The 26,217-nt window shown below is 45.2% G+C and overlaps 1 protein-coding gene across 12 annotated transcripts in view; it reads left to right on the top strand.

Annotated features, from left to right (window-relative positions):
* The window catches only part of LOC105464444 (family with sequence similarity 227 member A), an 80,131-nt gene that overhangs the window by 43,573 nt on the left and 10,341 nt on the right, over positions 1-26,217 (top strand). For 9 of the 12 annotated variants that reach the window (XR_011614156.1, XR_011614157.1, XM_071080600.1 and 6 more), the window contains 5 exons: positions 3,194-3,281; positions 5,331-5,425; positions 15,599-15,756; positions 18,341-18,493; positions 22,123-22,229. Coding sequence is in view for 9 of the 12 variants with exons in the window: in XM_071080600.1 (XP_070936701.1) it covers positions 3,194-3,281; positions 5,331-5,425; positions 15,599-15,756; positions 18,341-18,493; positions 22,123-22,229 (601 nt within the window). In the remaining 3 variants the exon portion in view is untranslated. Of the gene's footprint in view, positions 1-3,193; positions 3,282-5,330; positions 5,426-15,598; positions 15,757-18,340; positions 18,494-22,122; positions 22,233-26,217 lie in introns of all 12 variants that reach the window. The other 3 variants (XR_011614158.1, XM_071080595.1, XM_071080598.1) reach the window with 2 other exon arrangements.

The following is a 26,217-nucleotide window of genomic DNA, read 5'->3' as shown; positions in this document are numbered from 1 at the left end:
CTCAGCTGATGTCAGGACACTGTCAGTCTGAGCTCTTTCTGCATCAGCAAGCTGCCTCTCCAGCAAGTAGCAGGGTCTAGTCACTGAAACCCAGGCAAATCCCCCGCACTGTTCTCTGCTCCACTGCAGACCTCTCTGAGGCCTGTTAAGAATGAGCCTGGATGAGCCTGCAGTGAGCTGAGATCCGGCCACTGCACTCCAGCCTGGGCAACAGAGCGAGACTCCGTCTCAAAAAAAAAAAAAAAAAAAGAATGAGCCTTGCCAGGAGTGGTGGCTCAGGCCTGTAATCCTAACATTTTGGAGGACTAAGGTGGGAGGATGGCTTGAGTCCAGGAGTTTGAGACCAACCTGGGCAACATAGTGAGACCCCCTGTCTCTACCAAAAATATATATATTTTTAATTAGCCAGGTGTGGTGGTACATGCCTGTGGACCCAGCTCCTCAGGAGGCTGAAGCAGAAGATTCACTTGAGCCCGGGAGTTTGAGGCTGCAGTGAGCTGTGATCGTACCACTGCACTACAGCCTGGGTGACAGAGTAAGACACTGTCTCTTTAAAAAAAAAAAAAAAAAAAACGGCCAGGCGCTGTGGTTCATGCCTGTAATCCCAGCACTTTGGGAGGCCAAGGCGGGCAGAGCACCTGAGGTCAGGAGTTTGACACCAGCCTCGCCAATATGGCGAAACCCCCTCTCTACTAAAATACAAAAAACTAGCCGGGCGTGGTGGCGGGTGCCTGTAGTCCCAGCTACTCGAGAGGCTGAGACAGGATAATCTCTTGAACCCGGGAAGTGGAGCTTGCAGTGAGCCGAGATCGTGCCATTGCACTCTAGCCTGGGCCACAAGAGTGAAACTCCACCTCAAGAAAAAAAAAAAAAAAAGAAAGAAAAGAAAAGAAAAAGAATGAGCACTGATGCTTCATTGAGCCCTGGGAGTGTTTTCCCTGCAACCACCTCAACACTATAAAAATCAGGAGCTTTTGGACAGCCAGCTGCATGATGTCTGGGAAGTCCTTTCTGCTTTCTCCTGCCCATTCAAATATCACATTTCTATAAAAGCGAACGGTTGTTGTTGAGGCTGGTGGACTGCTTGTCTGCCACTTGGTGGGCCATCTGTCTAACATTGCCAACCTCCTACTCATCCTTAAAGACAGAATGCGAGTGTCTTCTCTGCTTGGAAGCCCTCCAGCTCTCGCCCAGACAGAATCCAGCGTTCTGCGCTCTAGCTGCCCGTGATATTCTCCTCATACTGCTTGTGGCCAACTATGAGTTGTTTCCCAATATCTGTTGTCCCCTTCACCTGTGAAAAGAAAAGCTCTGATTTTTTGCTGGGCATGTACCTGGCCGAAATAAAGATTGTATTTCCTGGCCTCCCCTACCTCTATGTGCGGCCACATGACTAAGATCTACTTAATGAGATGTAAGTAGATGTGTTTTGTGGCAGTTTCTGGAAACCTTCCTTAAAAAACAGCTTTATCTCTTTGTCCTTTCCTCCCTCCTGCTGCCTGTAATGTGAATGTGATGGCAGGAGCTCCAGATGCCTCCTTGGACCCTAAGAACAAGGATCTTGCCTGGGCGCGGTGGCTCACACCTGTAATCCCAGCACTTTGAGAGGCCAAGTCGGGCAGATCACCTGAGGTCAGGAGTTTGAGACCAGCCTGGCCAACATGGTGAACATGTTCTCTCCTAAAAATACAAAATTAGCCAGGTGTGGTGGCACACACCTGTAATCCCAGCTACTCGGGAGGCTGAGGCAGGAGTATCACTTGAACCCGGGAGGCGGAGGTTGCAGTGAGCCAAGATCGTGCCATTGTACTCCACCCGGGGCAGCAAGAGCAAAATGCCATCTCAAACAAAAAAAAAAAGGAACAAGGGTCTTATTTTATCTTATGAAAGCTGGAAGAAGTCAGAATCTGTCCTGGAGCAGTGGCTCATGCCTATAATCCTGGCACTGTGGGAGTCCAAGGCGGGTGGATCACTTGAGGTCAGGAGCTCGAGACCAACCTGGCAACATGGTGAAAACCCATCTCCAATAAAAGAACAAAAATTAGCTGAGCGTGGTGGCAGACACCTGTAATCCCAGCTACTTGGGAGGCTGAGGTAAGAGAATTGCTTGAACCCGGGAGGCAAATGTTGCAGTGAGCTGAGATCGTGCCATTACACTCCAGCCTAAGCAACAGAGCAAGATTCCATCTCAAAAAAAAAAAAAAAAAAAAAAGAAGTCAGAATCCCTGAGGACTTAGCACCACCAGTGCTTAGAAACACCATATAAGCCCAGGCTTGCCCGCCTTCAGACTTTTATGTGGGAGAGAAATGTATTTATATTTACTTATTTAAAGACAGAGTTTTGCTCTGTTGCCCAGGCTAGAGTACAGTGGCACAGTCATGGCTCACTGCAGCCCCAACCTTCCAGGCTCAAGCAATCCTCCCACCTCAGCCTCCCAGGTAGCTGGGACTACAGGTACACACCAGCGTGCTTGGCTAATATTTTTTTTTTTTTTTTTTTTTTTTTTTTTTTTTTTTTAGAGACAAGGTCTCACTGTGTTGCCCAGGCTGGTGGAAGAGAAATTTCTACCTATTTTGAGCCACTGTTATTTTGAGTCTCTGTCACATTCAAACAGAATCCTAACTTCTGTTGCCTCTCTATAACAAATATGGGATGCTTTCCACACTTCAGTGTAACTGTCCATTTCCTGTTATTTCCCCTGGAAACTCCTCAAGCCAGGGGCTAGATTTCAGTGTTTGCCCAGTGCAGACACATTAGTATTTGCCCAGTGAAACATTTGCTGGAAAAGGTGATTGCATCAAGGATGATGGCAGTGTTTTTGGAGCACTCACCATGAGCACTCCTGTAATTTGCATGCATTCACTGACTTAATCCTACAAGGAAACCAAGGTGGTAAAGAGGTTTGATGACTTGCCCCAGATCACTGGCTGTTGAGTGAGAGAACTGGGACTGGAGCCCTGGTTGGCCTGGGTCCCCAGCCCATGTGTTCTCCACATCAGCCACTGCTGTCTGCCATGCTCCTGGGAGGACCGGAAAGGTCTGGTTCTGCATGTTCCTTTGCTGAGAACAATAAGAAATAGCAAAGAAATTGCATGTATTATTTTTTTGTATTTCTCTCACTACCAATTTTATTTTGTTCTCTCTCTCTCTGTTTCTCTGTTTCTCCCTCTCTTTCTCTTTTGTCTCCTGAAGTTTTTTAGTGCAAATTCACCCAATGAAAAAACCTCTTCGGCCAAGCAGAGCTCAGAAAAAAGCTTACGAGTACAGAATACCGCAAAAGGTATATTCACTACCAAAAAGGGAAATGTAGGCTTTTGGCTTAACTATTATCTCCAAAACGCTGGTTTCTTGGGTTCGTTTGAACAGAATTTGCTACCCTACTTTATACTTGGGGTGCCAGCCTAGGGCTTGGCACCAAGTAATATTTTATGAAAGGATGTAATTGTCTTTCAGTTCAGTGAGCACTGATTATTTATTTATTTATTTATTTATTTATTTATTTTTGAGACAAAGTCTCACTCTGTCGCCCAGGCTGGAGTGCAGTGGCACGATCTCAGCTCACTGCAGCCTCTGCCTCCCAGGTTCAAGTGATTCTCCTGCCTCAGCCTCCCAAGTAGCTGGGACTACAGGCATGTGCCACCACGCCTGGCTACTTTTTGTATTTTTAGTAGAGACGGGTGTTTCACCATGTTGGCCAGGCTGGTCTCGAACTCCTGTCCTTGTGATCCTCCCGCCTCGGCCTCTCAAAGAGCTGAGATGACAGGCGTGAGCCACCTCGCCCGGCCTAAGCACTGATTAAGTTCCACTTTTGTGGTGATGAGGTCAGCACAATGCTAATATCTGTGGGGAAGAGAGGTTGTTGACACTGGAAGAAAATAAATTTAAGACATGATGACTGCTCCTCTCCCCCATCAGAAACCAGTAATTACTAAGGTTAGAACTAATTTGCACCCAGGTCTTAATTTATATTGGTGACTGAGTGATAGTACAGAGAGGTCAGTGCCATTGAAAGAAAAGTTTCATGTTACTCGCAATTCCCCTGGAAATTCCCCCTGGAAATTGCGAGTAACACTAAACTCAGCACACCGTGCAGGGACACAGCGGGAAGCACCAGTGCTGACTGGGAGGCAGAAAGGAGTGTGGGGAATGGACAGGCCACACTCTTTTTTGAAGTTTCAGCAGGAAAGACAAAGCAAGGTACGGTAACCAGTTTAGGATTAGCTGGGTGCAGCGGTTTACACCTGTAATCCCAACACTTTGGGAGGCTGAGGCAGGAGGGTTGCTTGAGCCCAGAAGTTCGAGACCAGCCTGAGTAACATAGCGAGACCCTGTCTTTACAAAAAAATTTTTAAATTAGCTGGACATGGGGGTGCACACCTGTAGTCCAAGCTACTCAGGAGGCTGAGGTGAGAGGATCACTTGAGTCCGGGAGATTGAGGCTACAGTGAGTCACGATTGAGCCACTGCACTCTAGCCTGGGTGACAGTGAGAGCCTGTCTCAAAAAAAAAAGTTTAGAATTGGCTGGGTTGAATAATTCCAGCGGGCTCTGGGGCAGAGGGGCTGTCCCTAGTTGGCTTGGTGTGTGAGTTAGATAAAAGAGTGGGTTCAAAGTGTGGCCTCTGGATTGTAGGAGACTTATATTAGCAACTCTGTTAGTCTAGCCCTGTAATTAATGGATGGCAAATAGACAAATACAGAATATAAGAAAACACAGAACAGGAGCTCTTAAGTATCATCCTAGGTTATTTCACATCATTATTGTTATTTAAACTTTATTCTTTTTCTTGAGGGAGAAATGGATGCTCAGAGAAGTTAGTATGTGAATTATGTCCCAATAAAACTGTTAAAGAAAAAGCTTGGGGACCACTGATCAAGAGGTTTAGCCAGGGCTCTAAATAGAGGTAAATATTTGTAGGAAGCTTTGCAAGTCCCCCAGAGCTTACGTATATATTCAATTCACGAAGACTCATGTGTCAAAGAGGAGTTGCCAAGGGAAATTAGAAAATATTTGAACTGAACGAAATGAGACCTTCTTTTCTAATATGAGCATTTATTTAAGGCTACAGGCTTCCCTCTAAACGCTGCTTTGGCCGGGCACAGTGGCTCACGCCTGTAGTCTCAGCACTGTGGGAGGCTGAGGTGGGCAGATCACTTGAGTCCAGGGGTTTGAGACCAACTTGGTCCACATGGCGAAATCCCGTTTCTACTAAAACTACAAAATTTAACTGGGTGTGGTGGCACACACCTGTAATTCCAGCTACTCAGGAGGCTGAGGCATGAGAATCGCTTGAACCTAATGGTCATTTCTTGCTAATGTCACATTGACAGAGCATCATTCTCAGGCCCTGGTCTTGAAGAAACCTACACAAGAAGTCAAGAGGATATCAGAAGGGAGAGAATGTGAGAATATGTTTCCTAAAAAGGTGAGCACATGATTGGAAATTTAATAGTAAAGGTGATTCCAAAGGGGGTGAGAGATGTAAGAAAATGAGAAATAACATTTAATGAGGCCGGCCGCGGTGGCTCAAGCCTGTAATCCCAGCACTTTGGGAGGCCGAGACGGGCGGATCACAAGGTCAGGAGATCGAGACCATCCTGGCTAACATGGTGAAACCCCGTCTCTACTAAAATACAAAAAAACTAGCCGGGCGAGGTGGCGGGCGCCTGTAGTCCCAGCTACTCGGGAGGCTGAGGCAGGAGAATGGCGTAAACCCGGGAGGCGGAGCTTGCAGTGAGCTGAGATCCGGCCACTGCACTCCAGCCTGGGCAACAGAGCGAGACTCCGTCTCAAAAAAAAAAAAACATTTAATGAATATTTACTAAATGCCAGGTACTATGCCAAACCTTATGCAAACAGTGCATTTTCTTTTACTGTCACAGCCCTCTGAGATAGTTACTATTGTTATTCTCAGTTTATTAATGAGCAAAGTGATGCTGGGAGCAGGTACCCAATTTGTCACATATCACAAAGCAAATAAGTGATATTAAAAGTAAAAAAAAATAATAAAACAAGGCCAGACGCAGTGGTTCATGCCTGTCATCCCAGCACTTTGGGAGGCCGACACAGGTGGATCACTTGAGGTCAGGAGTTTGAGACCAGCCTGGCCAACATGGTGAAACGCTGTCTCTACTAAAAAATACAAAAATTAGCTGGGCATGGTGGCATGCCTATAATCCCAGCTAATCGGGAGGCTGAGGCAGGAGAATCGCTTGAACCTGGGAGGCGGATATTGCAGTGAACCAAGATCGTGCCACTGTGTTCCAGCTTGGGCAACAGAGTAAGACTCTGTCTCAAAATAAATAAATAAATAAATAAATAAATAAATAAATAAATAAATAAAAAGCAAATAAGTGATAAAATCAAGATTTGCATGCAGATCTGCCTGTCTCTGAGCCTGAGCTCTCAACCACTGAGCCTTCCCTGCAGTGCAGTGCCTAGCGCAGGAAAGTCACTAGCATCATTCTCTCCTCTTCCCTTTCCCCACAAACCTCAGTGGATGGTAGTTTATGTCAATGGAACTTCAGTCTTGTGTAGTGGGACCAGAACAGGGTGAGAGGTTTGGGAGCTTCCCCAGGCACCAGCTAGCAAGGGAGTCAGCCATAGAATTTGGGCCAAGTACCACGAGCAATGTAGATTTCTTGTTTTTTGTTTTTGTTTTTTTGAGACAGTCTCAGTCTGTCACCCAGGCTGGAGTGCAGTGGTGCCATCTCAGCTTACTGCAACCTCCGCCTCCTGGGTTCAAGTGATTCCCGTGTCTCAGCCTCCCTAGTAGCTGGGACTACAGGCATGCACCACCACACCTGGCTAATTTTTGTATTTTTGATAGAGACGGGGTTTCACCGTGTTGGTCAGGCTGGTCTCGAACTCGCGACCTCAGGTGATCCACCCCTTTCGGCCTCCCAAAGTGCTGGGATTACAGGCATGAGCCACCACCCCCAGGCTAATCTTTTGACTTTAATTGTGGTGTTTTATGTTAGAAGTTTTTAATTATTATAGTCATATTTAGTAGTCTCTTATGGCTTCTAGATTTCTTGCTAAGCATTTTACCATTCTAAGATTATATAAAACATCTTCCCCAATTTTTTCCCAGTATTTTATATTATCACCTATTCTCAATAAAATATTTACTCACGTAACCCCCCAGTATCACCAGGGGTCACTCTATTCCTTGGAATTTAGCTAAAGTTTGGCTTAAGCATTTGTTATCTAATTTGTTTGAAGTCTATTACCCTCTCAAATATGTTTGTGAACTCTGGGGGCCTGATGTTTTCCTGGCACTAAGCTCCTTATCTGTCCTGCATACGCTATGCACATACTAACTGCATCAGCCCTAATGTGGAACTCACCTCTTCTGATTTTTACAAAAACCACTCACACAAGTCCTCTGTGTGCATGTATTTGTGTATATGGACGAATGGAAGACTTTACTGAAGTTTAAAGAGATAAGGAGAGGGGTGCCCGTATCACAGGAATGCGAATAATTTTTTTTTTTTTTTTTTTTTTTGAGACAATCTTGTTGCGTTGCCCATGCTGGAGTGCAGTGGTGCAATCTTGGCTCACTGCAACTTTCACCTCCTGGGTTCAAGCTATTAAGCTATTCTGCTGCCTCAGTCTCCCAAGTAGTTGGGATTACAGGCGTGTGCCACCATGCCCAGCTGATTTTTGTATTTTTAGTAGAGATGGGGTTTAGCCATGTTGGTCAGGCTGGTCTGGAACTCCTAACCTCAAATGATTAGCCCACCTTGGCCTCCCAAAGGGATTACAGGCATGAGCCACCACTCCCAGCCCACAGTAATGCAAATAATTTTAAAATTAATATTAGTTGGCGGGGTGTGGTGGCTCACACCTGTAATCCAAACACTCTGGGAGGTCGAGGTGGGCAGATCAGAAGCTTTCCCTTGCCTTCACTCACTCTAGAGGCTCTCACCTGCTCACCAAGTGGCTTGTTCCATGTTTCCCAAGGAAAGACAGCCCCTCCCTGCAGTGAATTATGGTACCAGTTAAGACAATTTGTTTATATCCCCCAGACTCCTTTTTTTTTTTTTGAGACCCAGTCTCATTCTGTTGCCAGGGCTGGAATTCAATGGCTCAATCTTGGCTCACTGCAACCTCCGCCTCCCAGGTTCAAGTGATTCTGCCTCATGCTCCCGAGTAGCTGGGCTTACAGGTGCACACCACCACACCCAGCTAATTTTTTTGTATTTTTAGTAGAGATGGGGTTCACCACGCTGGCTAGACTGGTCTCAAACTCCTGACCTCAAGTGATCCGCCTGCCTCAGCCTCTCAAAGTGCTGGGACTACAGATATGAGCTACCACGCCTGGCCTAGACTCCTTTTTAAAGGATTTATTATTTTGTTTTAGACAGAATCTCGCTCTGTTGTGTAGGCTGGAGTGCACTGGTGTGATCTCAGTTACACTGCAACCTCCACCTCCCAGGTTCAAGCGATTCTCCTGCCTCAACCTCCTGAGTAGCTGGGATTAGGCTCGCACCACCATGCCCGGCTAATTTTTGTATTTTTAGTAGAGATGGGGGTTTCACCATGTTGGTCAGGCTGGTCTGGAACTCCTGACCTCGTGATCTGCCCAACTCAGCCTCTCAAAGTGCTGGAATTACAGGTGTGAGTCGTCATGCCTGGCCAAGGGTTTTTAAAAATATGTATATTGCATTTTTAGATGTTTTGTCATGAGTTTAGGGTACCCTTTAAAATTTTTAAATACACCTATGACCTGGTAATTCTTCTAATAATCTGTCATGTAGAAATGTTCATTACAAGGCTATCCCTTACAGCATTAATCTGTACCAGCAGACATCGTAGAAAGCTTCAATTTCAATAGAGAAATAGGTAAATTGTGAAGTGTCCATAATAAGGATATTCTGCTGCTATGAAAAACGGTGAGGAAGATTTACACCTGATATGAAAGACTGTCAGCCAATGACATCTAAAGTTAATCAAGAAAATGGCCAGGCACAGTGGCTCACTCCTGTAATCCCAGAGCTTTGGGAGGCCGTGGAGGGCAGATCATTTGAGGTCAGGAGTTTGAGACCAGCCTGGCCAACATGATGAAACCCTGTCTCTACTAAAAAAATACAAAAATTAGCTGGCCATGGTGGCAGGCATCAGTAATCCCAGCTACTTGGGAGGCTGAGGCACGAGAATCACTTGAACCCAGGAGGCGAAGGTTGTAGTGAGCTGAGATTGTGCCACTTCACTCCAGCCTGGGGGATAGAGTGAGACTCAGTCTCAAATAATAATAATAATGTAATAAAATTAATCAAGGAAATATTACAGGCAATGTAGTTAGTGGGTGAAAATTAAAGTTGTAAAACATTGTATATAGGATGAGTCCATCTTTATTTTTGAAGTATGTTTTTGGTATAAAGTCAGTATGTGCCTGTGAGAAGGTTTGGAAAGATACACAGAAAAATATTAACAGTGTTTATTGCTAAGAAATATGAGTGGAGATGTGGAAAGCTTTTTCTTTTACATCTCTAGATTATGTGAATTTTTCACAATGAGCATTAATTTATTTTGTAAAAAAAATAAATATTTTTATGGCAGAAAAATACTATCTAAATGTCAAAATGAAAGCCTGGAGCAAGAGAGAAGATGGTCCCACTTTTTATGGCCCCATCTGACATGTGTCCAGAGAGCACAGTCAGACTCAAATCATGTTCAGGAGCCCTTGAGGCACTGGAGATGTTTAGGTTGGAGAAGGCAAGACTTGGAGAAGACCTGAGGGCTCTCCTCAGATATTTTAAGGACTGTCATGTAACCTGTGACCCTGGAGAAAGACAGGCTGGAATTACAGACAGTGTGATTTTTATCTAAGGTAAAATTCCTAAGAGTCCAAGTTGTCATTTCAAACCCACTTTGCATCTGGCTGTGCTGCAGGCTGCTAGGTTTTGTTCCAGCTCTAGCTCTCAAACCAAGCCATTCCTCATCCTAGATCTCTGATGCTAACCCCTTAATGCTAGCTCCTGCTTTGCTATTTATTTATTTAAGACAGCGTCTTGCTCTGTCGCCCAGGCTAGAATGCAGTGGCACGATCTCGGCTCACTGCAGCCTCCGTCTCCTGGGTTCAAGCAATTCTCCCACCTCAGCCTCCCAAGTGCTGGGATTACAGGTGTGCGCCACCACGCCCGGCTAATTTTTGTATTTTTAATAGAGACTGGGTTTTGCCATGTTGGCCAGGCTGGTCTTGAAATCCCAACCTCAAGTGATCCACCCACCTCAGCTTCCCAAAGTGCTGTGATTACAGGCGTGAGCCACAGTGCCCGGCCTCCTACTTTGCTTTCTATCTCCTCCTTAGATTGGATGTTCCAGATTGTCTCTTCCCTTGCCCATTGCTCCTTCTTTACCTAGTGATGTGGGTATGAGCCAGCCTTTCCCATTTCTATGCCCAGGTCCCTATACCCAAACGCCCTACCCTGCCTTCTGCCTGGGAGGAATCGGATATTTACGAACAGTGGTACTGGATGTTTGCGAAGGTAGCATGTTCCGTGTCTCCAAAGTTGGGGAAGCAAAAATGTACACTTACCTGTTGAGAATATTACTGAAAGGATGTGTATCAGTTGCATTTCTTTGCTTATAAGTAACAAAGCTGTCTCTGGCCAACTTAAGCCAAAACTGAAAGAACATTGAGTAACTGAAGAGTCTGGAGAATCAGTCCAGGAACCAGAAACATCAAGGTAGTTGTAACCCTCGAACCATCTTTTCAAGGTGACATCTCTGGAATGGGTGAACCTCCACATGTTTTCAGTCCATATTTCACTCTACTCAGAGCTCAGAATCCAAGGAGCAGAAGTTTTGAATGGCCAGGCTGTTCCAGGAGCTGTAACTGAGTGGCAGGGGTCTGGGGTGGGGGAAGTGAAAGGAAGATTCTGACTCCAGAGCCTGTGAAGGCCTCTGAAGACCCCTCCTGTGGCTCTCATCAGGGGAGCAAGACACTTGATTTAAAACCCCCTCAGGTGGCCGCGGTGGCTCACGCCTGTAATACCAGCACTTTGGGAGGCCAAGGCGGGTGGATCATGAGATCAGGAGATCGAAACCATCCTGGCCAACATGGTGAAACCCCATCTCTACTAAAATTACAAAAATTAGCCGGGCGTGGTGGCACTTGCCTGTAGTCCCGGCTACTCAGGAGGCTGAGGCAGGAGAATCACTTGAACCCAGGAGGTGGAGGTTGCAGTAAGCCAAGATCATGCCACTGTACTCCAGCCTGGCTACAGAGTGAGACTTCGTCTCAAAAACAAAAAACAAAAACAAACAAACAAAAAGACTTCAAGCCCAAATGCAGTAGAGGGCAGATCACCCCCCAAAAACACACAAAGAGTCAGGGGCTGTTAGGAAAGGGGAAGGACACTGGGTTGCCAAAAGAATGATCCTCAGAGAAACGTTGCACTGCATTAGTGGATCCTAGATGCTGGACTTTAGTAGACTTTGAAAAAAAAAGGTTTTCACTAAGTAAATTCATTAAAACAAAATGCTGTCTGTCATCAGTAGCATTTTATAAAGAAAGTCATTAATATCACAAAGCAAAAAATTTAAAAAGTCCTTAAAGTGAATCAGTTTACTTCTTGTTAGACTCATATTGAATTTTCCTTGTTTCCCTCATTTCCCTGGTGACCACCAGACACAGCATGGCCCCCATTAGGAGACAGGGTGTCAGAGTCACTGGACCAAATGATCTATAAATTCCCTACTAACTCCAGGTCTCTGTGATTCCAGTGGTATCTTGCTATTAGAATAGTGGTTCTCAAATGGGGCAATTTTGTCCCCTGGGAGACATTTGGCCAGCTCTAGAGACATTTCTAGTTGTCACAACTGAGGACAGAGGGACATTGGGGGAGGCCAGGGATGCTCCTCAGCATCCTACAATGCACAGGACAGCCTCTCACAACAAAGAAATATCCAGCCCCAAATGTCAATAATGCTGAGGTTGAGAAACTTTGCTGGAGACAGAAGCAATCCCATTAGACGATTAATTAAATGCAACCCTATCCCATTAGGACAGGATTAGAAAATAGTGTGGTTGGGTACTGCTGCAGCCTTTATTCATGAGGCGGAATTTTTGTTCCATTAAGGTATAACTGCTTCTTCAAAATAAAATGTATTTTTTTTTAAACACAAAAGTACAACCCGAATGTCCATCAGTGACAGACTGGATTAAGAAAATGTGGCACATGGCCGGGCGCGGTGGCTCAAGCCTGTAATCCCAGCACTTTGGGAGGCCGAGGCGGGCGGATCACAAGGTCAGGAGATCGAGACCACAGTGAAACCCCGTCTCTACTAAAAATACAAAAAATTAGCCGGGCGCGGTGGCGGGCGCCTGTAGTCCCAGCTACTCAGGAGGCTGAGGCAGGAGAATGGCGGGAACCCGGGAGGCGGAGCTTGCAGTGAGCCGAGATCGCGCCACTGCACTCCAGCCTGGGCAACAGCGTGAGACTCCGTCTCAAAAAAAAAAAAAAAAAAAAAAGAAAATGTGGCACATAAACACCATGGAATACTATGTAGCCATAAAAAAAGGATGAGTTCGTGTCCTTTGTAGGGACATAGATGCAGCTGGAAACCATCATTCTCAGCAAACTATAGCAAGAACAGAAAACCAAACACCGCATGTTCTCACTCACAGGTGGGAATTGAACAATGAGATCACTTGGACTCGGGAAGGGGAACATCACACACCGGAGCCTATCATGGGGAGGGGGGAGGGGGGAGGGATTGCATTGGGAGTTACACCTGATGTAAATGACGAGTTGATGGGTGCTGACGAGTTGATGGGTGCAGCATACCAACATGGCACAAGTATACATATGTAACAAACCTGCACGTTATGCACATGTACCCTACAACTTAAAGTATAAGAAAAACAAAACAAAAAACACACACATACACACAAAAGTAGTACTGTCATTTTTGGAAAAAGGCAGAAGAGGCCGGGCGCGGTGGCTCAAGCCTGTAATCCCAGCACTTTGGGAGGCCGAGACGGGTGGATCACGAGGTCAGGAGATCAAGACCATCCTGGCTAATATGGTGAAACCCCGTCTCTACTAAAAATACAAAAAACTAGCCGGGCGAGGTGGTGGGCGCCTGTAGTCCCAGCTACTCGGGAGGCTGAGGCAGGAGAATGACGTAAACCCGGGAGGCGGAGCTTGCAGTGAGCTGAGATCCAGCCACTGCACTCCAGCCTGGGCAACAAAGCGAGACTCCGTCTCAAAAAAAAAAAACAAAAAAAAGAAAAAGGCAGAAGAAAACAAACCATTCTTGGCCCCAGCCTGTTCTCTTTCTGATCTGTTTGCTCCTGGCTGTCTATTAGCATCTCAAATAGCACCCAAAACGGGACTCAACTCTCCCACCGCCCCAACCTGTTCCTCCCCAGATCGTCCCACCTGAGCAGCTGACACCCAAGCCGTCTGAGCCGCCCTAGACTCTTCTCTTTCTATGTGGAGTTGAGTCTGTCAGCAACTCCTGCCAGTTCTCCTTTATAATGTGTTGTAAATCTGCTCACTTTTCACCCCTTGTGTGCAACCACCAAGTCCTGAGCCCCATCAGAAATTCCCCCACTGCTGCAGCGGTCTCCTGACTGCTCTTCTGTACCTGTTCTCACCCATCACAGGCATTTCTCCTCACATCAGTCAAAGAGACCTTAACAGATTACTCAGATTATGTTGTACCCCAGCTCAGAATCTGCCAGTGGCATCCATGACCCTTAGAAAAAAGATCCCAGCTCCTCACCATGACCACAGCGCCTGCTCCCTCTGCACCCGCCCCCACCCTTATGAGCCGCCCTATTTCTGCTCCTCAGCCATACCAAGCACATATCGTGGCTGGATCTGTTGCACCTGCTGTCCTCTTAGCCAGGAACATCTCCTGATAGACCTTCTCATGGCTCCCTCCCCCACAGCATTCAGGATCCCTGGGGTCTCACCTCCTCACAGCCTTCCCTGATCACCCCGTGGAACCCCAGTCCTCTCCTCCCTACCACTCTCCATACCCTGGCCTGCTTGATCTTATTAGTATTCATCATATCATGTTATGTTTTTATTTGTTCATTTATTTTTATTGTTTTCTTCCACCTGTAATGCAAACTCCCTAAGGGCTGGAATTTGTCTTGTTCTCTGCTGAATCTCCAGCACCTAAAATAGTATTTATACACAGTAATCACTCAATACATATTTGCTGAATGAATTATTAACATTTTGGTAAGAGCCTTCCAGTCTCTCATCTATCTGTTTTATACTAAATAATTTTTTTTTTTTTTTTGAGACAGAGTCTCACTCTGTCACCAGGCTGGAGTGCAGTGGCGCAATCTTGGCTCACTGCAACCTCCGCCTCCCAGGTTCAAGTGATTCTCCTGCCTCAGCCTCCTGCATAGCTGGGACTACAGGTGCACGCCACCACACCCAGCTAATTTTTGTATTTTTAGTAGAGACATGGTTTCACCATGTTTGCTAGGATGGTCTCGATCGCTCTACCTTGCAATCTGCCTCAGCCTCCCAAAGTGCTGGGATTACAGGTGTGAGCTACCGCACCTGGCTTTTACTAAATTATTTTCTATAAAATATATAACACTATCGGCTGGGCACAGTGGCTCATGCCTATAATCCGAGCACTTTGGGAGGCCGAGGCAGGCAGATTACCTGAGGTCAGGAGTTTGAGACCAGCCTGGCCAACGTGGTGAAACCCTGTCTCTACTAAAAATACAAAAATTAGCCAGGTGTGGTGGCAGGCCCCTGTAATCCCAGCTACTTGGGAGGCTGAGGCAGGAGAATTGCTTGAATATGGGAGATGGAGGTTGCAGTGAGCTGAGATTGTGCCACTGCACTCCAGCCTGGGCAACACATTGAGACTCAAGTCTCAAAAGTAAAATTTAAAAAAATATATATACACACACACACACACACACACACATATAAAAACACTATCAAACTTTGCATCTCAGTATTTAAAAATTTACTCTTTTTTTTTTTTGAGACAGAGTCTTGCTCTGTCACCCAGGCTGGAGTGCACTGGTGCGATCGTGGCTCACTGCAAGCTCCGCCTCCCGGGTTCATGCCATTCTCCTGCCTCGGCCTCCCGAGTAGCTGGGACTACAGGTGCCCGCTGCCACACCCGGATAATTTTTTTGTATTTTTAGTAAAGATGGGGTTTCACCGTGTTAGCCAGGATGGTCTCGATCTCCTGACCTCGTGATCCGCCCGCCTCAGCCTCCCAAAGTGCTGGGATTATAGGCTTGAGCCACCGCGCCCGGCCTAAAAATTTACTCTTATACCTGAAACCTGTTTTAGGTTATTAACTCTTCATAAACATTTTAATAGTGGCATACCATTCCTTTGGGTAAAGAGATCAATATCTTCTCTTTGAACATTTAAGTTATTCTCATCTTTTGCTACATACAGTAAGTATCTCTGCAGTGGACATATTTGCCCCTTGACTTTTTTTTTTTCTTTATTTTGAGTAATTTTCTTAGGATGCATCCTAAAACTGGAATGACTGGATCAAAGCACATGAGTGCTTTGATGCCTTTCCAGTTCTTAATGCATACTGTAAAAATAACATTATCCTTCATTTTTCCTTTTTCTTCCATCCTCAGTCATGTGCTGCCTGCAAAAGCCCTGAGCTGACTTCAAACCTCTTCAACATTTATGGGAAGAGCCCTCTGATTGTGTACTTTCTCCAGAACTACGTCGGTCTGCAGCAGCACGGCAAGAATGTGTTGATAGTCAGAAGGGAAAAGACCATGAGCACCCCATATCCTTGTCACTGTGGTCAGGGTGCACACTGCTCCAGGCCCCCATGTCCTCTTCCCAGAAGCAAAGGTCAGGGAATGGCACCCAGGCCTTAGCACAGCGCCTGGCACACCATGTGTACTCGCCAGAGGTGGCCAGTGGTACGAGCCTCAGGGTCAGAATCGTGCTCATCTTAGTTCCAAATCTAGAGCCAGCCTTGTGAACTGGCCGTGAGACCCTGGGGTGTGTCAAATTTCCTTGTGTGCAAAATCTCTTTCCACCTACCAGAATGAATGTGCTAACTCGGTATTCTAACATACGTTGAAACCAAGTAATGCTTCCCCGACACTCGTTGACCCCAGAGTATGTACTGACCAGGAATTTTGTTGTCCACATGTATGTTTCATCTAACACCTTCCTCAGACACACTCCTGCCTTAGACCCATCAGCAAATCCCTGACCCTGTTGCCATTTATCCTAAAGATCGAATAGAAAGCTCAGATGTCAAGAAAACAGGTGTGGTTGGCCAGGCGTGGTGGCTCATGCCTGTAATTCCAGCACTGTGAGAGCCAAGATGAGTGGATCATCTGAGGTAAGGAGTTCGAGACCAGCCTGGTTAACACGATGAAACCCTGTCTCTAGTAAAAATAAAAAAAAAATTAGCTGGGCCTGGTGGTGCATGCCTATAATCCCAGCTACTTGGGAGGCTGAGGCAGGAGAATCGCTTGAACCCAGGAGGCAGAGGTTGCAGTGACCCGAGATTGCGCCATTGCACTCCAGCCTGGGCAGCAAGAGCAAAACTCCATCTCAAAAAAAAAGAAAAGAAAAAAGAAAATAAGTGTGGCATATGTTGGCGTCCTGAGTCTTAGCAGCTTACCATAGGAGTCAGAGAACACGGGTTCTATTTGGAATCAAACTGGTCTATTGGTTCAAATAGACCTGGACTCAGGAACCAACTCTCCTGCAAACTGAGTGATTTGAGATAAGTTCCAGCTTCTCTCTGTGCGTCATTTTTTTCACCTGTAAAATAGGGGTAAGAGTACCTGCCTCATAGGGCTATTATGCAGATTACAGACACAACAGAGATAAGTGCCTGGCAGATAACAGGGGCTGAGATGATCCACGTCTACATTGAGCTCCCCAACAGGAGGAGTTTTGTAATGAACTAGGGAGAACTTTGCATCGTCTGCTGCATAGAACTCCATGTCCACAAACTTACTTACATGTTCTATAGGGAGAGAGTAGTAACAAAAACTCACATTTCATAGTGTTTTATTTCTTGCAACATGTTTTCCCAAACATCACTTCATTGTTCTCTAAAGACAGTTTAGTGTAGTGGAAGGAATCTGGGTTGGGATACACAGCCTTAGATTTGAGTCCCAGTTTAGCAACCACTGGCTTTAAGGTCTTATGTGCACAGCTCGACCTCCAAGCTCAATATCTTTATCTATTCATTCCTAAAATTTGGATAGTTATACCAAACTTGTAGTGTTGTGATGAGGATTAAATGGCATACAGCTGATACTACATGAATAACTACCACGATTATGATTCACATCATCTAAAGTGGGCATTATTATCTCTGTTTTACAGATATGGAAATGGAGGCACAGAGGATGACTGCTATCTTGTCTGAGGTCCCACAGCTTGTGGCAAGTGTAGCTGAGATTCTAATCAATCAAGAAGGGGTGGAAGGAGGGCAGAGCAGAGGGAGAATTTTTTTTTTTTTTTTTTTGAGACAGAGTCTCGCTCTGTTGCCCAGGCTGGAGTGCAGTGGCGCAATTTCGGCTCACCGCAACGTCTGCCTCCTGGGTTCAAGCGATTCTCCTGCCTCAGCCTCCCAAGTAGCTGGGATTACAGGCATGTGCCACTATGCCCGGCTAATTTTTTTTTTTTTTTTTTTTTTTTGAGATGGAGTCTCACTCTGTCACCCAGGCTGGAGTACAGTGGCGTGATCTCGGCTCACTGCAAGCTCCGCCTCCTGGGTTCACACCATTCTCCTGCATCAGCCTCCCAAGTAGCTGGGACTACAGGTGCCCCCCACCACGCCCGGCTAATTTTTTCTATTTTTTAGTAGAGACAGGGTTTCACTGTGTTAGCCAGGATGGTCTTGATCTCCTGACCTTGTGATCCGCCCACCTCAGCCTCCCAAAGTGCTGGGATTACGGGTGTGAGCCACTGCGCCTGGCCGAGAATGTTTTTATATACAAATGAGATGGAGAATGAGGCCTTGGGCTGAGAGAAAAGCAAAGCTGGAAGCCCTTCCTATTCACCGCTGTGATAATAGAGTAAGAATTTCAGATGACAGTCTAAAAAAGTATTTCTTAGCCCTGCCTTCCATCCACAGGGGCAGAGGAGGCCTTTATTCCTAGGTAGAGAATGCCTGGCCACAGATAGGATAGCCTCTTCCCTCCAAAGCAGGACATGGTCAAAGAACAGGAGAGTCATTTCCTGCTCAGATTTCAAGTATCTTATCCAGAAATGCAGGGCGTTTTCCCTGCTCTGTCCTCCATGCCCCTCCTCCCCATGCACTGCGCTCATGCCACTAATAATGCAGCGTCAACGAAGTTCGACAGTACGGGGATTTCCTTAACAGCGGAAGCCACTGACTGCACCCCAACATATACTGATGTCATCAGCGAGACCCTGTGCAGCATGAAGAAGCGGAAAGACAACCTCAATCAGTTGTACCAGCGTCACTGGAGTGAATGGAATTATTTTGACAAGCATCTAAAGGAACTGCAAGACAACTTCTCCAGGTATGGAAGGGGCTTTGGGGAATGCCATTGCTCCAGCACTCATCTTTTGCAGCACATTGTCATCATCATCATCATTTTTAAATGGGTTGGTGGGGGCGGGGGGGTTTCCTGTAACTATCATAAGCATAATCAGCTTTCTTGTGGTCAGAATATAAACTCCTAATAACAGAGACCAGAGCTTTTTTTTTTGTTTTTTGTTTTTTCTAACTACAAAAACATTATGTGTTCAATGAAAGCAAACAAAGGATCCGGAAAACCACATAAAAGTACCAAGAGGTACACATTGCCAACATTTTCCCGTAAATCCTTCCAGTCTTTTTTTTCTGGGCCCATATATCTGTGTCACTAAATAAAGTAGTAGAATCATATTGTCAGTCTGTTTTTTAGAACTATTTTTCCCCACTTTGCAGCATATTGTGGACATTTTCCTCTGTCTTCTGCCTTTTTCAAAATTTTTATTTTACTTAGAAAAACCTTTCAGAAAGTTGATAGTACACTGAACAAGCATGTGCCATCAGGCATTTACCAAGTATTCACATTTTGCCCCATTTGCTTTCTTTCTCTAATATCTAATCCAAATTCAAATTTCCCCAATTGTCCCCAAACTGTATTTTTATTTTTGGAGACAGGGTCTTACTCAGTCACCCAGGCTGGAGTGCAGCAGCTCAATTACAGCCCACTGCAGCTTCGAACTCCTGGGTTCAAGTGATCCTCCTGCCTTAACCTCCTCTGGAGTGCTGGGATTACAGACATGAGCCACCGTGCCTAACTCAATGTGTCTTTTTTGGCTTTACCTGCTGCTCCAGGATCCAATCAAGAATCATGAACTATATTTTGTTTTTTGTTTTTTTGAGACAGAGTCTCAGTCTGTCGCCCAGGCTGGAGTGCAGTGGTGTGATCTTGGCTTACTGCAGCCTCTGCCTCCTGGGCGCAAGCAATCCTCCCACCTCAGCCTCCCGAGTAGCTGGGACGATAGGTGTGCCCCACCATGCCCGGCTAATTTTTGTATTTTTAGTAGACAAGGGGATTCGCCATGTTGCCAGGCTGGTCTCAAACTCCTGACCTCAGGTGATCTGCCCCAGCCTCAGCCTCCCAAACTGTTGAGATTATAGACGTGAGCCACCGTGCCTAGCCAGAAATTATATTTAGTTTCATCTCTTTGGGATCTTTGAATCTATAACAGTATCCTGCCTCTGCCTTTTATTAATTGTTTTTTACGACATGGGCTTTTTTGAAAAGCTCAAGCCACACTCTGGGTTTTTCTGATATTTCCTCAAAGTATCATTGAATTTGTTCCAATAGAGCCTATTCCTATACACTGGACATTAGGTCTACGCTAGAGGTTTGATTAGATTCAAGTTAAATCCTTTTGCCCAGAATCTTTCACAGATGATGCATGTATGTGTGTACACACACACACACACACACACACACACACACACACACACATATATATATATAGTTTATTTTTTTTTTTTTTTCTTTTTTTTTGAGACGGAGTCTTGCTCTGTCTCCCAGGCTGGAGCGCAATGGCACAATCTCGGCTCACTGCAAGCTTCACCCCCACAGGTTCACGCCATTCTCCTGCCTCAGCCTCCCGAGTAGCTGGGACTACAGGCGCCTGCCACCACGCCTGGCTAATTTTTTATATTTTTAGTAGAGACGGGGTTTCACCGTGTTAGCCAGGATGGTCTCGATCTCCTGACCTCATGATCTGCCCGCCTTGGCCTCCCAAAGTGCTGGGATTACAGGTGTGAGCCACCATGACTGGCCTTTTAATTTTGAATTTTTAGTAGAGACGGGGTTTCACCATGTTGGCCAGGATGGTCTCGACCTCTTGACCTCAAAGTGCTAGGATTATAGGCATGAGCCACCGCGCCCAGCCCATTAAGCTTTCTTTATTCTATAGTTCATTGTCCCAACAGATATTTTCAGCACCTACTGGGTACCAGGCATTATGATTGTTTACATATCTGTCTCTCCCAATGGTTGTAACAAGCCTTGATGGCAGGATCCATGGAATGGCCGAGGCTAAGGTAGGAATACAGGTATTTTTACTTACTGGTTCTGTTACCATGGACTATTAAACTATTTTTGCCTTTTTGAGGCCACAGGTAGGTCCTGGTATGGGGCTAAGTTCTAGTCATGGAATAAAAAATGGAAGGGTTATTTGCACATAGCTCACTGATCCTCAGTTGTTTTGTTGCACTTCAGTCATTTGATAGTATTTCCTAGTTTGTAGGGGTTTATTGATCAAATAAATTAAGGTCTGTAAAGACTTTTCTCAGAACTAGGCCCATAGGTAGGTAATTGTATCAGTTATAATTATGTTTGGCTTAGAATGACAGAAAAACTCAAACAGTGGCTAAAATTTATTACAATTTCTTTTCTCTCATTTACAAGGACTCCAGTAGATATGAAAGTTCATAGTGACAGGGTCTTTTTTTTTTATTTGAGATGGAGTCTCACTCTGTTACCCAGGCTGGAGTGCAGTAGCCACTGTGCCCGGCCAAGATCTTTTATCATATTGCTCCACTAGCTTCAGCCCATGATTTAGCTTCATAGTGAAAAACGGCTGCTCAAGTTCCAGCCACCAGGTCCACATTTCATCCAGTTCAAAGGAAGATGAGTTCAAAGAAATGTATTTCTTCTAGAAGTTGCAAATAACCCTTCCATTCCATGGCCAGAACGTTTTGAAGTTCAGAACTAGCTTAAAGTTAACATTAAATTCACATAGAATATCCAGGGTTAACTTTACAGCTTATACATTTCAGAAATAAAGGATCTCCTGTTTAATAAATAAATTCTTATTAGGTGAATTATCATAGTAAAGATTTTTTTTGCCAGGAGGAAGTTTGTAACTGTGCGTTAGAAGTTGCATTGCTAAATACATTACACTTTTTGTTGTTTAAGATATTAAACAGCGCTGAGCGCGGTGGCTCACACCTGTAATCCCAGCACTTGGGGAGGCTGAGGTGGGTGGATCATGAGGTCAAGAGATCGAGACTATCCTGGCTAACACTGTGAAACCCCATCTCTACTAAAAATGCAAAAAATTAACCGGGCGTGGTGGCAGGCGCCTGTAGTTCCAGCTACTTAGGAGGCTGAGGCAGGAGAATCGCTTGAACCTGGGAGGTGGAGATTGCAGTGAGCCAAGATCATGCCACTGCACTCCAGCCTGGGTGACAGAGCGAGACTCCATCTCAAAAAAAAAAAAAAGAAAAGATATTGTTGAGAAGCTCATCATGCCTTATATTAATAAAGTGATTCTCAAAGTTTTGTCTACAGATAAAAATGGTGCCTTAAAACACACCTGTGCTGCTAGACATCCAGGCAGGGTTACTCTTAAGGAAGTAGGATAGTGACTGAGCAGAGACATGAGGCGGCTTCTAAGGAGCTGGCAGCGTTCTCTTTCTCATTCTGAGTGCTGGTTACATGGACGTGTTCAGTATATGAAAATGTCATGAGCTGCACACTTAGAATCTGTGCACTCCTAGTTTCTACGTTATACTTCAATATATGCTTTGTAAATGGTCACGCAGATCTATCAGTTTACAGGACATACAGAACATTGAGGACATGTTAATTACTCCAGCCTTTTTCTATATGTCTCTGTGCTTTCTCCTCAGGGAAATGAAGAATATTGATCAAAAAGCAGCAGATAAAAAAAAGGCAAACCACATGTTCGTCCCACCTTCAGCCTTCAATGAGGAATCACCTGACAAAAAAATGAAGGGAAGTCTCCAGAGAGAAATTGAGTTTCTTTTACAGTTTGTTCGAACAAAAACCATGGGGAATGTAGAAGTGTGAACAGTGTAAGAATAAGAATTATTTTATTTTATTTTTTTGAGACAGAGTCTCACTGTCTCCTCAAGGCTGACTGCAGTGGTGCCATCATAGCTCACTGCAGCCTCCACCTCCCAGGCTCAAGCAATCCTCCCACTTCAGCCTCCTGAGTAGCTGGGACCACAGGTGTGTGCCACCACGCCCGGCTCATTTTTTATTTTTGTAGAGATGGGGGTCTCACTGTGTTGCCCAGGCTGGAAAATTCTTAAAACATAGGAAAGAGCATATAAAAGTTCACTTATGGCCAGGCACTGTGGCTCACACCTGTAATCCCACTACTTTGGGAGGCCGAGGTGGGCAGATCATGAGGTCAAGAGATGGAGACCATCCTGGCCAACATAGTGAAACCCCACCTCTACTAAAAATACAAAAATTAGCTGGGCATGCCTGTAATCCCAGCTACTCGGGAGGCTGAGGCAGGAGAATTGCTTGAATCCGGGAGGCGGAGGTTGCAGTGAGCCAAGATCACGCCACTGCACTCCATCCTGGAGACAGAACTAGACTCCATCTCAAAAAAAAGTTCACTTTTATGTATTACTCACACTACTCTCATTTTAGTTTTAGTGTTATTATTGGTGATAGTAAGGACTACTAATGATTTGTACTTCCCCTATACCAAGCATTGGCCTATGTACTTTATGAAGTGTATGAGACAGAGCTCCTTGGTTGCATGTGCCAGGAAGCCAGCTCAAACTAGCTTAAATGGAAGGAGAATGTAGCAGCTTAAATAACTGGGAAGGCCATGACAGGCCATCTGCAGGCATATTAAACCTAAGAACTTGATATTTTCAGGCTCTTTCTCTGTCTCTTGATCCTTTTCCCTTCTGTGGGCTGAATTCTTTTTCAAGCTGCCTCTGCCTCAGGGCCATGGACAGCCCAAGTCTGTCTCATAGTCCTGACCTAAAAAGCCATGTTCACTTTGCTGGAGTACATCTTCTAGTAGTTCCCAACAAAAAAGGCATATGGGAAATATTTGAGTCTTTGCATGTCCAAAACGTCTTTTTTTTTTTTTTTTTGAGATGGAGTCTCCTTCTGTCACCCAGGCTGCAGTGCAGTGGCACGATCTTGGCTCACTGCAACCTCCTTCTCCTGGGTTCAGGCAGTTCTCCTGCCTCAGCCTCCCCCAGTAGCTGGGACTAAAGGTGCGTGCCACCATGCCCAGCTAATTTTTTTTTTTTTTTTTTTTTTTTTTTTTTTTTTTTTTAGCAGAGATGAGGTTTCACCGTGTTTGCCAGGCTAGTCTCAAACTCTTGACCTCAGGTGATCCGCCCACCTCGGCCTCCCAAAATGCTGGGATTACAGGTGTGAGCCACCATGCCCGGCCCTTTGTTCTATTTTTTAAAAATTATTTAAGAGATGAGATCTTGCTGTGTTGCCCAGGCTGGTCTGCAACTCCTGAACTCAAGTGATCCTCAGGCCTTGGCCTCCCAAAGTGCTGGGATTACAGATATGAAAAAATGTCTTTGTTCTTGATTAATATTTGGCAAATGTTTTGCTGGGAATAAAATTCTAAGTTAAAAGTCAATATTCTACAGAATTTTGGAAAATTTTTCCTGCGTCCTACTTTTGCTGCTGAGAAGTCTCATGCTATTCTGATTCCTATGGCTTCTTGGGTCACTGTTTTTCCCCCTGTGGGAACTTTTAGGATATTGTCTTCATTCTTTTTTTTTTTTTTTTCTTTTTTTTTTTTTTTTTGAGACGGAGTCTCGCTCTGTAGCCCAGGCTGGAGTCCAGTGGCGGGATCTCAGCTCACTGCAAGCTCCGCCTCCCGGGTTCATGCCATTCTCCTGCCTCAGCCTCCCGAGTAGCTGGGACTACAGGCGCCCGCCACTGTGCCTGGCTAGTTTTTTGTATTTTTTAGTAGAGACGGGGTTTCACCATGTTAGCCAGGATGGTCTCGATCTCCTGACCTCGTGATCTGCCCGTCTCGGCCTCCCAAAGTGCTGGGATTACAAGCTTGAGTCACCGCGCCCGGCCTGTCTTCATTCTTAGTATCCTGAAGTTTCCCAATGATATACTTTGGTATGAGTCCTTTTCTTAATATGCGTCACTGAGGTCGGGAGTGCTCTCAGTCCAGAGGGCAGAGTCCTCCAATTCTGAGATTTTTGCTTGTATTATTTCTTTGAAAATTCCCTTCATTTTCTTTGCTATTTCTGGAACTATGATAGTCAATTGTCAGACCTCCTGGATTGATCCTCTAATGTTCTTATCTTTCTTTATTCGCCTCTTGGCATCTGTATATATATTTCTTTTCTTCTTCAAACAACATAAATGTATTTTCTCACAGTTCTGGAGGCTAAACTCCAAAGTCAAGGTGTCAGCAGGGCCATGCTTCCTCTGCAGGGTTCAGGGTAGTCTTCCTTTGCCTCTCCCTAGCTTCGTGCGGTTGCCAACAGTCCATGGCTGTCCTTGGCTTGTAGATGCCTCACTCCAATCTCTGCCTCTGTCATCACCTGGCCTTCTTCATGTCTGTCTGCATCTATTCTTCTAAAAACAGCAGTCATATTGGATAAAGGCCCACGCTAATGTCTTCATTGAACTTGATTACATCTACAAAGACTATTTCCAAAAAAGGTGTTATTCATGGGTATTGGGGTTTACAACCTTAACATGTCTTTTGGGGAATATAATTAAACCTATAACCTCTTTCTTCTTTTTTTCTTTTTTCTTTTTTTTTTTTTTTTTTGAGATGGAGTCTTGCTCTGTCGCCCAGGCTGGAGTACAGTGGTGCGATCTCGGCTTACTGCAACCTCCGCTTCCCGGGTTCATGCCATTCTCCTGCCTCAGTTTCCTGAGTAGCTGGGACTACAGATGCCTGCTACCATGCCCGGCTAATTTTTTTGTATTTTTAGTAGAGACAGGGTTTCACTGTGTTAGCCAGGATGGTCTCGATCTCCTGACCTCGTGATCCACCCATCTCAGTCTCCCAAAGTGCCGGATTACGGGCGTGAGCCATGGCGCCCAGCCCTTTTTTTTTTTTTTTTTTTTTTTTTTGAGACAGAGTTGCTCTGTCACCCAGGCTGGAGTGCAATGGCGCGATCTTGGCTCACTGCAACCTCTGCCTCCCAGGTTCAAATGATTCTCCTGCCTCAGCCTCCTGAGTAGCTGGGACTACAGACACGCACCACCACACCCGTCTAATCTTTGCATTTTTAGTAGAGACAGGGTTTCACCATGTTGACCAGGCTAGTTTCAAACTCCTGACCTCAGGTGATCCACCCACCTCAGCCTCCCAAAGTCCTGGAATTACAGGCATGAGCCACCACGCCTGGCTAAAATTTCTTTGTAGAGACAGGGTCTTGCTGTGTTGGCATTTTCTACATATAGAATCATGCTGTCTGTAGATAGAGATAGTTTTACTTCTTCACTTCCAATTTGGATGCCTTTTATTTCTTGCCTAATTATCTGTCTAGAGCTTCTGATACAAAGTGGAATACTAGCAGTGAAAGGACGCATTTTGTCCTGTCCCTGGTCTTAGGGAAAGGCTTTCAGTCTTTAACCATTGAGTGTGCTGTTATCTGTGGGTTTGTCATAAATGTCCATAATCATGTTAGAGTAATTCCATTGTATTCTTATTTTTTCTGAGTGTTTATTATCATGAAATGCTGTTGGTTCTTGTCAAATGCTTTCTCTGCATCATTGAGATAATTATGTGGGGTTTTCTCTTCATTCCTTTATTGTGCTCTATACCCTGATCCATTTGTGTTTCACTGAGGGGAACCACCCTCAGATTCCTGGGGTAAATCCCATTGGTCCTGGTGTATAATCCTTTTAATAGTCTGTTGGAGTCAGTTTGCTAGTATTTGTTGAAGATCTCTGCATTTGTATTCTTAAGGAATAGTGGTCTATAATTTTCTTTTCTTGTCATTTCTTTTTCT

The sequence above is a fragment of the Macaca nemestrina genome, chromosome 15 (genome assembly GCF_043159975.1).
Source record: "Macaca nemestrina isolate mMacNem1 chromosome 15, mMacNem.hap1, whole genome shotgun sequence".
Taxonomy (NCBI): domain Eukaryota; kingdom Metazoa; phylum Chordata; class Mammalia; order Primates; family Cercopithecidae; genus Macaca; species Macaca nemestrina.
Note: the sequence above shows the minus strand (reverse complement) of the source record. Positions and strands in the feature narration are given on the sequence as shown.